Source organism: Leptidea sinapis, chromosome 15 (assembly GCF_905404315.1).
Source record: "Leptidea sinapis chromosome 15, ilLepSina1.1, whole genome shotgun sequence".
Taxonomy (NCBI): domain Eukaryota; kingdom Metazoa; phylum Arthropoda; class Insecta; order Lepidoptera; family Pieridae; genus Leptidea; species Leptidea sinapis.
In genome coordinates, this window is record NC_066279.1 from 13,983,222 (window position 1) to 13,999,743 (window position 16,522).

General features: G+C 39.7%; 2 protein-coding genes across 3 annotated transcripts in view; one reads left to right on the forward strand and one right to left on the reverse strand.

Annotated features, from left to right (window-relative positions):
- Positions 1 to 16,522, reverse strand: part of LOC126968316 (zinc finger protein 675-like) — a 288,679-nt gene that overhangs the window by 194,585 nt on the left and 77,572 nt on the right. The window lies entirely within an intron of this gene.
- Positions 1 to 16,522, forward strand: part of LOC126968308 (angiotensin-converting enzyme-like) — a 46,033-nt gene that overhangs the window by 17,082 nt on the left and 12,429 nt on the right. For both annotated transcript variants that reach the window (XM_050813247.1, XM_050813245.1), the window contains exons 9-14: positions 1,558 to 1,642; positions 2,676 to 2,769; positions 4,460 to 4,534; positions 8,912 to 8,986; positions 10,352 to 10,485; positions 11,382 to 11,480. In XM_050813247.1, the coding sequence (XP_050669204.1) occupies positions 1,558 to 1,642; positions 2,676 to 2,769; positions 4,460 to 4,534; positions 8,912 to 8,986; positions 10,352 to 10,485; positions 11,382 to 11,480 (562 nt within the window). The remainder of the gene's footprint in view (positions 1 to 1,557; positions 1,643 to 2,675; positions 2,770 to 4,459; positions 4,535 to 8,911; positions 8,987 to 10,351; positions 10,486 to 11,381; positions 11,481 to 16,522) is intronic.

Here is a 16,522-nt window from a genome sequence, read left to right on the forward strand (position 1 = left end):
ACTCAAGTTTGCGCGTTTATCACTAAAAAAACCCCATTTGTCGTATCACCGCTCTTCGATAACACTTCCCTTAAAGCCTCGCCTAGTATCGGAATACTGGGTCTCGAAATTTCGAGCGATTGCCAATTCCGTGGCCATCTGGAGGGGAAAGCCAAAATGGCTTCGAAGAAGCTGGCCGTCATCAATAGAGCACGGCAATACTTCAAGCCGGCCCACATACTAGCGCTCTACAAAGCGCAGGTCCGGCCACACTAGAGTATTGCTGTCATCTCAGGTCTGGCGCACCCTAGTATCAGCTCGATCCATTTGAACGCGTGCAACGCAGAGCAGCTCGAATTGTCGGGTACCCAGTGGTCTGTGAACGGCTGGATCACTTGGCGTTGCATAGAGACGTCGCTTCATTGTGTGTCTTCTACCGCATTTATCACGGGGAGTGTTCCGAAGAGCTGTTCCACCTGATTCCTGCCGCCGAATTCCACCTTCGCACGACACGCCACAAATTAGGATATCATCCCCACCATCTGGATGTGTGGCGGTCCTCCACAGTGCGGTTTTCAAGGAGCTTTCTTCCACGTACTACAAAGCTGTGGAATGAGCTTCCTAGTTTCCGGGACGATACGACATGGGTACTTTCAAAAAAAGCGCGTACACCTTCCTTAAAGGCCGGCAACGCTCTTGTGATTCCTCTGGTGTTGCAAGAGAATGTGGGCGGCGGTGATCACTTAACACCAGGTGACCCGTACGCTCGTTTGTCCTCCTATTCCAGAAAAAAAAGCCGGTAAACGTGTAAATACATAGCCCCACGCACATACACTAATACAAGCCGATCAGCTGCCATTATGAGATTTGCCATCGTCTGTGACAGATCAGTTTGCGTCGCAATAAAATATTTTAAAAATGCCGTGGTGCATTGTGAAAAAGTGTAAAAACAATGCTATAAAAGTTTTTGTAGCCATATATGATTATTTAAGGGAGAAAATATTGTGTAACTGGTATCTCCCGTAACCGCACACACACTAGCATAAAGGTGCTTCACTTGTTAATATAACGGCGCGGAGTCGTTCTTCATTAAATTATGTCAATGTATTCTGGACGTTATACATTTAATTAAACCGAATTACGGTGGCTCGAAACGAACTCATTACGCTTGTTATAAATATATGTATTTTATATTAATCGCAATTTAAAATTGTTTATAAGTTAATGTTTATTATATCACAATATATGAATTATATTAAATTCCGACACCGCCCAAATGATTGCGAAACTGAAGTGGCAGTGGGCAGGGCAGGTACATAGTTCGACGGAGAAATGACCGTTGGGGCAGTAAAGTCCTCGAATGGTGACCACGTACCGGAAGACGCAGCGTTGGTAGGCCCCCCACAAGATGGACCGACGATCTGGTCAAGATCGCCGGAATCAAAGGACCGATCGGCGTGGAAATCTTTGGGGGAGGCCTTTGTCCAGCAATGGAAGTGTTCCGGCTGATAATGAATAAATGAAAAATATTAATTTCAACAAAATTAATGACATAATACTGAATTTTGTATCCGGCAGCATTCCACGAGGCGGTGGCTAACGCGGCGACACTCTCCGTGTACAACATACCGCATCTACAACGCGTCGGACTTTACAACAATAAGTATAAATAATATGTTATGTTTTAAAGTGATAACCCTCATCTATAACGTTTTATGAATGATGCGAATATATAACGGTTAGCTCAGTTGCGAGAGCACTCGCACGGAACGCGAGAGATCGTGGGTTCTTGACTTCTGAAGAATAACTTCTTGCGTGGGTACATAAGTAGGTACGTATGTACACACTTCATGTTTCATTTAATAGTCTGGGGTTCCAGCATCAACCATACGTTATATTCGTGTTATAATTAGCATACAGATTAATTTATGGATGGTTTGTAAAAAAAAACCAAGCATTCTGAACAATTGCGTAATTGAATTGCTTGTGGTCGCATCATGGCGTGGGTCGTTTCTTTCCCTAATATATGATTGAAGGAGGTGGAGAACTGTGTATTATATGAGAGAAATAGAGCATTTTCAATTTAACCAATTTAAAGTTTTGGTTTAATGCCTCTGAAAATCTATTTATATTTTTGGAATAAATACATGTGTCCCTAAAGACGAAAAAAACATTTAAAATAATCAAATTATTTTTAATTCACAATGATTTGTTATAAAATATAATATGCATTTACATTTTGCGCGTGCAAAGAAAATTATGATTTCAGCGTATGTTGTAATAACGTACTCGTATATAAGCATAAACAAACTTTAAAGCTAAAATTTTAAAACAAGGTCCGCTTTCGATGTCTGTTCAGTCTCACTCCATCATTCCGCCTCGTTTAGAGGAAGTTTTAGGTACAGTGCCACCAAGTGCTGAAATGATATACCACCACCGTTTCGCAGCTTGAAGACCGTTGAATCTTATGTCTATTTGAATTGTTAAGTATCTGATCACAAATTGTGTGCACAAGTCTCATATTATTAGATATCTATCTATTATTATAATGGGATCGAACTTATATTTGTTTCTGTTGCTTAAATTTCTAAAATTGCTATTATTTTAATATTTATGTACCTATATTCTGAACATTTGTACCAAATTAAAAAATTATCATCAGGAATCAGGTTTTATAATGTATGTTTCAATTTTAGAACACACGACTCATATCAGGTGACAATGAACTTCCTGATGGCAATGGCTCTGGAAAAAGTGGCGTATCTTCCCTTTGCGTTCATGGTGGACCAGGTATGATGATGATGTCAGTATTATAAATATAATAAGTAGTATTTATAAATGATGGAACTCTCTAGTCCAAAGACAATAAGTGTAATAATTCAAATCATAACTTTTGTAAATGATGGCACTCTCTGGTCAAAAAACAATAAGTGTAATAATTCAAATCATAACTTTTGTAAATGATGGCACTCTCTGGTCAAAAAACAATAAGTGTAATAATTCAAATCATAACTTTTGTAAATGATGGCACTCTCTGGTCAAAAAACAATAAGTGTAATAATTCAATACATAACTTTTGTAAATGATGGCACTCTCTGGTCAAAAAACAATAAGTGTAATAATTCAAATCATAACTTTTGTAAATGATGGCACTCTCTGGTCAAAAAACAATAAGTGTAATAATTCAATACATAACTTTTGTAAATGATGGAACTCTCTGGTCAAAAAAACATACGTATAATAATTCAACTCATAACTTTTAAAAATGATGGAACTTTCTGGTCAAAAAAACATACCAGAGTTTCTTGCGCCCCGCTTCTTCTCTCTCAGAGCGCCATTTATTTCCGAAGCGGTAGTAGTATCTAGTATATAAGAAATGACATCAAAAAGAATTACAAAGAAATCAAATTTGAGAAAATAAATGCCTTTTATGTGTTCCATTTATTCGAGTTAATTTATAACTCTCCAATTTTTAACACATCCTGTAGGGAAGTAAATACTCAAGATTAGAACATTCATTCAAACTCACCATACCTTTATTTTTAAAGAGAAACAAAGCTGCATTCACCGAATTCAAACAATACGCTAAATATCACCTGATACTTGATAAATTTTTAACAGATTTTTTAACAATACACATGAGTTTTTATTGAATCATACTGATTATCTTACTTTATCTTTTATGTATTTTTATTAAATATAAAGAAAAGCTGACCGGTCAATGGGTCATATTCGTGAACGAATGCTATTTGGCTAACTGACATTGTAATTTCATTTTTAAATTTGCGCATCATAAAGTCATTTATTCAAATTGAGCCCAGAATAATATTTTCTGCTTAATACACACAATATCGCATTCCCTTTTCTAAAGAACGGCAACGCTCCTGTGATTCCGCTGGTGTTGCAGAATGTGGGCGGGTGCTATGGCTACATCTGGAGACACGTACATGTTAGCCTTTCACGTTACACGTACACGTTAGCCTTTCATTTCCGTTTAAAAACATCAATAAACGATCTACGTTTTCAAATCATCTACGGGTCGCCGTTTTGGTACTTTTACTTTGATATCTGTATAAATATGATGAATCGGGGTTTTCCGGATAAAAAAGAGATTTAAGATTGAGAAATATATATATTCATAGTAGAGAATATCTCCTGAATCTGAATTGATGGATGGATGACTTGAAATCTGGATTTTAGAAAGACATTTAATGAATATCAAAACTGACCGACAATTTTATTAAATCTATCGTATATATATAGTGTTTTACAATAATTGGTCCCTAAAATGAACCACGCAGGCCTCAGTTTGTATAAAAGTAATGTACTAATTTAATTTGTACCAAAATTTATGGACGATGCGGGACTCGAGCCCGCGCCTTTCGGTTTCCGTCCGAGGGCTCTCACCAACTAAGCTAACCGTACGAGTGACGCACCGATCGTAAATCTTCGTATGTATAACAGAAATTTCGAATTTCAGTGGCGTTGGTCTGTGTTTGAGGATGGCGTGGAGAATATGAACAAACGCTGGTGGCAGATGAAGCTTCGATACCAGGTCAGAACCATCAGACATTTTTCCTTCTATCAACCGGTTGTCATCTCGTTTGAAGCTGTGAACTCCCTGAAAATAGCCATCATGGGTCTATTTTTATTTTTGTTAGTTTTGAACTAAATTATGTTTTTTTTAGCATTTCTTTTTTTATATAAGAGGGGGAAAACGGGCAAGAGGGTTACGTGATTGGGAGTAGTAAGGCAACCACCCATAGACATCCGCAGCAACTGGTGCCAAGAGATGCGTTGCCGGCCTTTAAGGTGGGAGTATGCTCCTTTCTTGAAAGTCCCTAAGTCGTATCAGTTCGGAAAAACAGTAGCCGGTTATTGATTCCACAGAGCGGCTGTACGCGGCAAGAAATTTCTTGCAAAACGCGCTGTTGTGGTATCACAGATGTCAACGTGATGCGAGTAGTATTTGACAATTTGACGTGATATATCCGTTGGTGGAATTCTGCCGCCGGTATCAACCCGAACATCTCCTATGAGCACTCCGTGATAAATGCGGTAGAAGATTTTTTTTTTATGGAATAGGAAGACAAACGAGCGTACGGGTCACCTGGTGTTAAGTGATCACCGCCGCCCATACTCTCCTGCAACACTAGAGGAATCACAAGAGCGTTGCCGGCCTTTAAGGAAGGTCTACGCGCTTTTCTTGAAGGTACCCATGTCGTATCGTCCCGGAAACACCGCACAAGGAAGCCTTTTCACAGCTTCGTGGTACGAGGAAGAAAGCTCCTTGAAAACCGCACTGTGGAGGACCGCCACACATCCAGATGGTGGGGATGATATCATAACTTGTGGCGTGTCGTGCGAAGATGAAATTCGGCGGCAGGAATCAGGTTGAACAGCTCTTCCGAACACTCCCCGTGATAAATGCGGTAGAAGACACACAATGAAGCGACGTCTCTACGCAACGCCAAGTGATCCAGCCGTTCACAGAGTACTGGGTCCCCAACAATTCAAGCTGCTCTGCGTTGCACGCGGTCAAATGGATCGAGCTGATACTGGGGTGCGCCAGACCAGAGATGACAGCAATACTCCATGTGAGGCCGGACCTGCGCTTTGTAGCGCTAGAATGTGGGCCGGCTTGAAGTATTGCCGTGCTCTGTTTATGACGCCCAGTTTCTTTGAAGCCAGTTTGGCTTTGCCATCCAGATGGCCACGGAATTGGTAATTGCTCGAGATTTCGAGACCCAGTATACCGATACTAGGCGAGGCTTTAAGGGAAGTGTTCTCGAAGAGCGGTGATACGGCAAATGGGGTTTTTTTAGTGGTAAACGCGCAAACTTGAGTCTTCTGGGGGTTAAATTGGACAAGGTTCAACTTACCCCATTCCACCTTCTCGAGAGAGGACTCGATAGAAGACACAAGTTTCTACCGGCACTGGTCGACGTTTTCTCGAGAGAGACCTGCATGGCCCGTGTATACGGCATCACCAGTGCTGTCGTCTGCATAGCAATGCATGTTGGCGGTGTCCAACATATCATTGATATGCAGAAGAAACAGCGTGGGAGATACCACACAGCCTTGGGGCACTCCAGCGTTCACGGGCTTGGGATTCGAGCAATAACCGTCAATAACGACCTGTATGCTGCGCCCAGTGAGGAAGCTGGAGGTCCACTTGCATAAGCTCTCGGGAAGCCCAAATGATGGAAGTTTTGCGAGGAGCGCCTTGTGCCATACACGATCAAAGGCCTTCGCTATATCCAGACCAACTGCCAGGCCTTCCACCTTGCTTTCAATAGCCGCCGCCCACCTATGTGTTAGGTATACCAGAAGATCGCCAGTCGACCAACCATGGCGAAAGCCGTACTGCCGGTTGTTGATCAACTGGTGACCCTCAAGGTATAACAAGAGCTGGCGGTTAATTATGCTCTCCATGATTTTGGAGAGTAGGGAGGTAATAGCAATATGCCTGTAGTTTGCCGGATCCGAACTGTCTCCTTTTTTTGGGATTGGATGGACAAGGGCTGACTTCCATGAATCAGGGACTACGCCTTTTGAATAAGAGTGCCGGAATAAACGCGTTAGCACCAGTGTCAACTCAGGGGCACACGTTCTAAGCACGATTGGAGAAATGCCATCCGGCCCGCTCGACTTCCTGACGTCCAACGAAAACAGAGCTCGCCTAACAGTTTTCTGTCGGAACTGTACTTCAGGCATGGAGCTCTGACACCGCGGGATGGTAGGCGGTGTTTTTTCGTTGTCGTCAAGAGTCGAGTTGGAGGCGAAAAGAGTGCACAGGAGATCGGCTTTCTCTTTTGCCGTATGGGCCAGGTTCTCATTCCTCATGTGCAACGGCGGCATGGACGGCTGGTTGAAGTTACCAAGAGCTGCTTTCGACAACGACCAGAACTTGCGTGTTCCGGTCGGGTAACTGGAAAGCTGCTCGCCAATTTTGACGACGTGCTTCGATTTCGCACGGGCGATTTGCCGCTTAAAAAATCTGGAGGCACGGTTATATTTCCTCTTCAGAACTTTGCAGTTCGGATCCTTTGAGCCCAGCGCCGCAACCCAAGTTCGATACGCCTGTTTTTTGCAGTCAGATGCTGCTTTAACTGACGCATCGAACCAGGGCTGTGATCTGCCACCGATCGGTACTACAGAGCTTGGTATAAAAACATCCATGCCCTGCAGTATCACATTGGCTACTGAAACAGCGTAGGCACTAGGATCATCCGAAGGGAAACAAACCCTGCCCCAAGGGTAGGATGCAAAAAAGGAACGCATCCTATCCCAATCTGCTGACTTGTGCCAAACGCGGCGGGTCGCTGGTGGTCTGCGACGTTGGCGTCGGATAGGCACTACACCCTGACCAGGCAATAGTCGGATGTTCCGAGAGGGGCGTCGACAGAGACCTGGTAACCATCGAGATGTGTAGTCAGCAGAAGATCTAATAAGGACGGCATGTGGCTATCCACATCCGGGAGCCGCGTCGGCGACTCAACCAATTGGGACAGACCATACGCCAATGCAAAATTATGCACAGATCGCCCTGCGTAGTCTGTGGTGTGTGATCCAAGCCATTCGGCATTGTGCCCGTTGAAATCACCCAAGACTACGATTTCAGCGGAGGGGATCTGAGCAAGCACGTCATCAAATGCCGCTTGAACGCAGCCCATGAGGTGATCCGTTTCTGCGTTACCACTATGGGACCTGTAGACACACGCATAGATGCGGACGCGGTCCTCTAAATCTACGCGGAGCCAGAGAGTAGACAGGCCCCTACCCTCAAAATTGCCGAGACGGCGACAGCAGATATCCTCCCTAACGTACACACATACCCCGGCATGAGGCATGAAATTATGCTCAATTTTGTACCCGGGGTACGTTAAATATGACGTATCGCTAGGTCGAGATATCTGCGTCTCCGTAAGGAAACACAAGGCCGGCTGCGCCGTCTCAAGGTGGTGGTGGACGGCGTTTAAGTTGGAGTGAATTCCCCGGATGTTACAAAAGTCCACATTAAGCGTGGAGCGGGGTGCCATGGTGTTGCTGCCCTGTTTGTCCTGTGACATACGCGGTACTGTGCCCTCCCCAGAATACGAGGGGCAGCCCGAGCGCGAATGCTCGGGGAGGGATTCTCCGGCTCTACAAGAGCCGGTACCCTCCTGGGGTAATTTCTCTTTAAATACCGCTCTCATATTTTGTTGGGGGGGTGAAGGACGGGGGGGAATGGCCTCCGGTCCTTGACACTAACCTATGCGAAACATAGCGGCACTAGGCCGCTACTTCACGCCGGTATTCTGTGCGAGTGTGGTAAGTAACCCGGACGAGTCTGGCCCGATTGTGCTGACGTCATAAGACAGCAGCGTGACTCTCCCACTTTCAAAAAGCCCGTAGTCGCCTCTTGCGACACCCTTGGACCTGGGACTACCCTATTCTTAATACGCCCCGGGGCAGCACAGGGCGTACAGATGCAGAGAGAACCCACATTTCTACGCAACTCCAAAGAATCAAGCCAATCGCAGATGACCTGATCGTCGATGCCGGTCTTCTGATATGGATTAGGTCATTTTTAGATTGGATATTTAACTTAATTCTAGATCTTCCAGTAAACAACAATTAAAATTACAAATGTTTTGATAATACAGCTAGAAGGTAAGAAACTGTGAGGAAGAATTAAAAAAATAGAAGTACATGGAGAGTATTGGAGGAGGTTACTCAAGGTTGAACCAATTTTCAAAATTAGATATATAAATTTCATTAATATTAATATTAATATTCGTTTAAAGTCTCAGTCAAAAAAGTTTTGTAAGCAAATTGGATTTAATAAAGGATTATTATTATTGTAATTTTAAATACCTAGAATATATTTTTCATAATTAGTATTGAAATTTACCTCGATAATCGTTAAAAGTTTATAAATCGCTTTCAGGGGGTAGTTCCACCCATACCAAGGACTGAAGCAGACTTTGACCCCGGTTCCAAGTATCACATTATTGCTGATCAGGTGACTATTTCTTATAATGATGAATTTCTAATCAAAACTTCAATGGCAACAGGCACAGAGTAATTTTATTATTTTGAAGTAAAACTAAAGACAAGGTAAACCTTGTGTGTATCCTAAAGGATGAAAATGTAAAATGTAACCGCGATTAAGAAGTGCAGCGAAAATGAGCTGCAGCGGATACAATGGCGTTTCAATGGCGACATTAAATAAATTGTTCGATATTAAGAATGGACTGTAGATTATTTGGTAGGCGCAATAAAGCAACGGTGAAAAAAGGAACAATGCATCTATCACCTACCTTTACTGCTCCTCGCCACACAGCATCCACCGGTGCACGGCACTACAGGAACCAACGTGGTTCGAGCCTCGAGGCTCGAAGGGCGGCCCAGAATGTCTCGGACGGAACCTTCTCGTACGGCGCGGGTCGAAGCGGAAGAGAGCTTATGTAGGCTTATGAGTTGCGCCCACACACGCGTACGTCACGCGATTGTCGCGACTAGCACCACCGTTTTTCAACTCAGGGTTGAAGTACAGTAGCGATAGATGGCACCTTAGCAAGTTCGATCTCCACAGTTGAAATTAACTGGCACTTTACCAAACAATATTCAATGCAAAGACCGAACATAAATACTATTAAAAAAAATACACATAAGTCATAGTATTTTCATTGATTAACGCGAGTGTTACACTTTTAAAGGATTTATACGCTTGTAATTGTAACTGTGTTTTGACCTTGAAAAGGTCTTAAAACGTCGGGTTAACTAAAATAAAAGTAAAAATGTAACTTTTACGCAAAAGTCAATTTAAAAAAAATTGAGTTTCAGTTCTAAGTATGGGGATCCCCAAAATTTAGTGTTTTTTTTTTCTCTCTTTGTGTGAAAATCTTAATGCGGTTTACAGAATAACAATTATTTAAATTATTATTTAATTTAATAATTTCAACAGTGTAGTTCTTAATAAAGTTTCGGAAAAAGTGGCTGTGACATACGGACGGACAGACAGACAGACATGACGAATCCATATGGGTTCCGTTCTTTGCCATTTGGCTATGGAAAATTATGACTATTAATTGATAATCATAATTTTTGTATAGTTACATACGAAATGGAGCGCGAGGTTCAATATAAGATTTAACATGTTCACTGATCACATACCCAATAATCAAAAATTTTATTTAATATTTTGTTCATGTTAGTTTCAAAATTAAATGACTTGTGAATTGTAATTTTTTTCATTTTCCGTATGATTGAAAAAAGTAGAGCCGATGAGAAGAACATACAAAAGCTAAAATGGCTTGTTTGTACACTTTTAGAATTAGTTAAGCCTCGAATATATAAACGGTTTTTAAATTATTTTCCATTTTAGGAGTACATAAAATACTTCCTGGCAAGTATTCTGGAGTTCCAGATCTTTGAGCAGGCGTGTGTTGTATCCGGACACGCTGGACACCTGCACGAATGTGATCTATACAGGAGTAGAGATGCTGGCAGACTCCTGAGGTAACAGTTTATTTGTTTATTTAGATTCACCAGTGGTAATTACAATATTACATTTATAATTACGATAAGTTACAAAGGTCTTATTACTAAATGCATTACCTTTTAAGGTGAATAGTATATTATATAACCTATAGATATAAGAGCTAAATTTCACCGGGACACCATGGCGGCGCAACCAGTCGCGCCACCATGTCCGTAAGCTACCAAACTAGACACCATACATACACCAGATTTGCAACACCACACTGAGACGGTATCAAAATGTACCTCGGATTGATAGCACTGCTGCTGCATGTAAGTAAGAAAAAAAAGTTCAAGAAAAATGACGAGACATGCAAATATTTCGATCCAATTGCATGAATCGTGGTCGCGGCGGGACTGCGGAGGCGGCGATAAACTCTTGACACATTGACACTTGACACTAATAGTACATCAATCTGTCCACGTTGCGCCTAATTCGTTTTGGTCTTTGATTCCCTAATTTACATACATACTTTCAGATGTCATTGTCCAATCAATCATATCAAATCAAAATTTCTTTATTTGTACACAGTCATTTACAATCACATATGAAACTCTCCTGGTAGATTTAGATAATCTGTGTTAGGAGAGAATCGCTCATTGCAAGTTTTACAAAACAATATTAAAAACTAAAAGTAAAGAAGTTATTCTCTCTAGTGAATTGGATTATAAACAAACAAAACCTTACTTACATTTGTACTGCAGAGAGAGACCACGGGATTCCATGTTTATTAACTAAATCATGTGGTATAATAATATTTTCATTGGTTGTAATTAATACCTTCTTTATTACAATATTTTTGTTTTATTACGCCAAAGAAGTACTCCTTGCATACGTACATATGGACAAACATACTTTTATTATATTTTAACAGTGAAATAATGCAATCGGGATCATCGAAGCCTACGTCTGACGTCATCCGGTCAATGACACGCGGGAAAACTAACAGAATATCACCGGAATCTCTTGTTAGGTGAGTTGTTTACGGATTTCCTCCGTTTTGCAGGTAATTACTTATTATTACCCGCAAACTAAAGTAAAGTAGAAGGCATTAGACCACGTGGAAGGTCGCCTTTTTTATGACAAAAAGGGATGAGACGAGCAGTACGTTCAGCTGATGGTAATTGATACGCCCTGACCATTACAGTGCAGTGCTGCTCAGGATTCTTGTAAAACCTAGTTAAACAACTTTATAGTTGATAACCTGCTCAACCCCAATATTTGCATATTAGGAAATTGACTTGAAATGTCGCTCTTGTAAATCTAAACAATTTGCTATGTGTTTAAAGTGATAACCCTCACTTCTAGGATTAATACACAAATAAAATTTTAAAGGAGATTTTAACATAAATTACTTAAACTCTCAGAAAACAAGTAGCAAGGGCTTAGATAATTTTCTAACAATTCATAACTTGAAACAACATATTAATGAACCAACACATTTTACTGGGGATACTGCAACTTTACTTGATCTTGTTTATTCGAACACAAAAGTACATAACGTGTGTCTTGACTTAGTTGCGGAGGTCAGCGCTCACACATTTATATCTTTTAATCTCAACATCACGAGGGATAAACTTTCGTCACAAAAAATAATCTTTAGGCCGCTTAAGGATATAAAATCGGACAATTTAGAAAGTGCATTCAATTTAATTAACTGGCAGAATATTTCACAAGCGCCTAATGTTAATGACATGGTAGACCAATTCAGTCAGAACGTTTTGTGGTTGTTCGATATATTAGCTCCGTTGAAGACCATATGCATACGCGACCATCAATATCCATGGATAACTTATAATATTAAGTTACTTATGAGACGCAGGGATGAAGGACAAATAAGGGCTAGAATTAACAAATCGGAGGCGTCTAAAAATTGTTATAAAGACCTCAAGTCTGAAGTTACGGCCGCAATTAACAGGGCAAAAGCGGTATATTTTGACACTTATATAAATTCGAATTTACATAAATCGGAAGTTCTTTGGAAACATGTGAGAAGGCATGTTAATGTCAATCAAAAAAATTACAATGATCTTCCTGGGCATCTTAGGGATCCTGATTTAATAAATTCACATTTTGTGAATGTACCTGGAAGCCAATATGTACCGATTTCGACTCTTTATTATTATGAGAATAATAGGTATAACCGTAGTGTATTTTCTTTAAAGCCCACGTACGAAATATCTGTTTTAAAAATAATACGTTCGTTACATTCTAACGCTGTTGGTCTTGATGGTATTTCACTTGATATGCTCCAATTATTGTTACCCCACGCTTTACCCGTCATCACTAGCATAATGAATACATCCATATTATCTGGTGTATTCCCTACAATTTGGCAAACAGCTTTGGTGAAAAAAGAAAAAAGAAAATATTAATTTAATGAAAGAGTTACGACCAATCAGTACATTACCGTGCCTATCGAAATTATTAGAAAAATTGTTTATGCTCAACTCACAGAATATTTAGAGATAAATAACATACTACCAAAATTGCAATCGGGTTTCCGGAAACGGTATAGCACAACAACTGCTTTAATGGAAGTATTGGATAATATATTAGATGCACAAGATAAGGAGGCGGGTACAATCTTGGTCTTACTAGACTTCTCGCGTGCCTTTGAAACTATAAATAGATCTTTATTAATATCTAAGTTAAAATTTTATGGCTAAAGCTTGGACACTCTTAAATAGTTTCTAAGTTACTTAGAATATCGTAAGCAGACTGTGGAGCTTACATCAATTGATGGCAAGAAATTTTTTTCTGAATTTACTCCTGTCAATCGAGGTGTTCCACAAGGTTCCATCCTAGGCCCTATAATTTTTGCACTTTACTGCGCAGACATTGTAGAAAGTATTAGGCATTGTAAGTTCCACTTATATGCTGACGACATACAATTATATATTACATGTAAGCCTGACGATGTTAGTAGCACTGTTACGAAACTAAATGAAGACTTGCAACGTATTTCAGAGAGGTCAGAGTCACATACTCTATTATTAAATCCCGATAAATTAGGAACTAAAAATCAGATCGATATTATTGGCCAACAGCATCCATTACTTCAAATAAATGGGAAAAGTATCGAAAGAGTTAGTGAAGCACGTAACTTGGGTTTATTAATGGACGAACAGTTAAGATTTGAGAAGCATACGCTCACTACCGTTCGAAACTGTTTCTATCGACTTAAAATTTTATATAATATTCGGAATTACTTGAATGTAGGGACACGTATCAAGCTTTGTGAGAGTCTAGTTCTATCTAAATTTAATTATGCCGATGCAGTTATAAGTCACAGGTTCTTAGCAAGAACTAAAAATCTTATTCAGCGGGTACAAAATGCCTGCGCTAAATATTGTTTTAAAATCCCTCCTCGTGAACATGTCTCACCATATCTAAATAATGCTAAAATGCTTAAAATGGAATATCGGAGACAATTGCATTTCGCCACTCTTCTTTACGATGGTCTGCTGACACTTGCAAGTATCACACTAGAGCTTCTCCTTACCTGCTCTGTGTTCCACCACACCGGTCAGCGGCATTCGAAGGAGGCTTTTGTTATAATTATGCTAAAATATGGAATGACTTACCTCCTCCCCTTCGTAATATACATAGTGTTTATACGTTTAGAAATAATTATAAAATGTATTTGTTTACACTTCAGTCGGGCCTCTCTCAAAATAAATCTTAATATGTAGATAAAAAAAAAATCACGCCGCAAATCTCTTTCATAGTTTCAATGAATTTATTTAATGTGTAAATGTATGTATAAATATATATATATTATACTTTTTTTTTAAATATAAAATACTGCTAATTATTTATTTATTTGTATATGTATATATCTATTAACTGATCTCGCAAACTTTATTTTGGCATATAAAATATAAAAAAAAATATTATTATAAAAAACCGGTATGCACACAAAATTTCATACAAATTGGTGCAGCCGTTTCAGAGGAATTTGGTAAGAAACAACGGGACAAACAGAATTTTATATATTATATAATCAATATATATCTAATTTATAACTGTTACGACCAAGCCATCTACTATAATATTATTTTTTACCTTATGTTTTGAGTACTATCATTTATTTATTTATTACATAATTATTGTATTTAATAATGGAAGCACTTGTGGCTGTAATTACGACGGCTGCCTTATTGAAGGTAGCTACTGAAAATCAGTGTTGGGTGACCCAACCCAACTAATATGCTGAGTGCAAACCTTTTTGGGACAAAACACTGTAAACACCACCTTATTATGTTGATATAGAACTACTAGCCTTACTTTAGTTTTTTAATGTATGTTAGTTTTAATTTGATTAGGCATATTATAGTAATTTTTTAGATAAGTTTTTTCATATTATGTGTTATTATATTTTATAAATGTTTACGTGTATTTGTAGTGTTTGTTCCAAATAAAGATATACTTACTTACTTAAAATATAAAAACAAAATTTTATGAACGATGCGGGACACGAACCCACGACCTCTAGCGTTCAGTTCTTTAACAAACTGTGAGTTGAACAAAGCAAACAAGATTTTATGACGATACGTCACTCGAACGGTTAGCTCAGCTGGCAGACCTCTGGCACGGAAGGTCGTGGGTTCGAGTCCCGCATCGATCACAAAATTTTGTTTTCAAGGGCGAATGGCAGGTTTCAGTGGAAGTCACGTACACCAAAAAAAAGTCGTGTTGAAACATGAAATATTTACATTTAATAGATCATTGTATAAGAATATGTGGTATTAATTTTCTTTTTTTCATAACGTTGGGAGTCATAAGTAAGTTTGTTTTTTTAAGAAGTTTTGGGGTTATGTTACGACCCCGTTTGCTTGACTTTTAGAGATCAATACCTACACAAATAATTGAAACAAAATCATTCTTATATACACACGTACATACATATGTATATGTATAAATAAACGGTCAGATAAAAAAGCAAGAAACATAACTGAACCAAAATATATATATACGCGTCGAATTGAGAAGCTTCCTTGTGCGATGTTTCCGGGACGATACGACATGGGTACCTTCAAAAAACGCGCGTACACCTTCTTTAAAAGCCAGCAACGCTCTTGTGATTCTTCTGGTGTTGCAAGAGTATGTGGGCGGTGTGATCACTTAACACCAGGTGACCCGTACGCTCGTTTGTCCTCCTATTCCATAAGAAAAACTCCTTTTTTGAAGTCTGTTAAATGCTACCTACTGCTCAACTAGCAACCGGTTTTCTTCGTGTAAAACCACAATTTTCCCATGTTCTAGGATACTTTAGAACTCCCACCAGGCAGTCTACTACTACTACATAATATACTACTTGCATATTTTGAATAACAAAAACAACTTTTGATTAAATGATCTTTATTGAGACATATCTTATCTACATGTAGTATAGAAACGTATGGATAGCGGCGCCTTTTCAATCAACTACACTCTTAAAATAACGTCATCCAAGAAGTTAGCTGGTCGCGTCACACCCTCATGGCGAGCATAGCCCAGGTACCAGATGATACTCATCACATTGGAGCAACACCCCACAGTTCTCAGCCCTACAATGCAGTTGCAATAATAACTTATTATTGCTTCTCTGCCACGATTACCTACTTCAGTTACAATAAAAACAAAGTATATTTTTCCTGAAGAGTGGCGAGACTTTATATTTGCCCGAAGCAGCATTGGATTTATTCCCTGCAATCCAGGTATTGGTCACGGCTCACTTCTAATGTGTAAATACCGTGAAACCTGAAATGTTCACCGACATATGAACGCGCCTGCTTTATTTGATACCACAAGCAAAAAGAATCAAGTCGGCCATAGTTTGAAGCAAATAATTGGAACTCTTCTAAGTGTATAAGTATGTTGCGTTGTAATGGCTGATTTTCGCTCTGACGGAAGAATCGGGGTCCCCAAGAGCATCTTCAACAATTGAATTTTTTGCTGCCACTTGCTCTCTACCACACGCACGATCGGCATTTTTGCTGCAATAGTTCAGATTCGACTCCACAATCACAG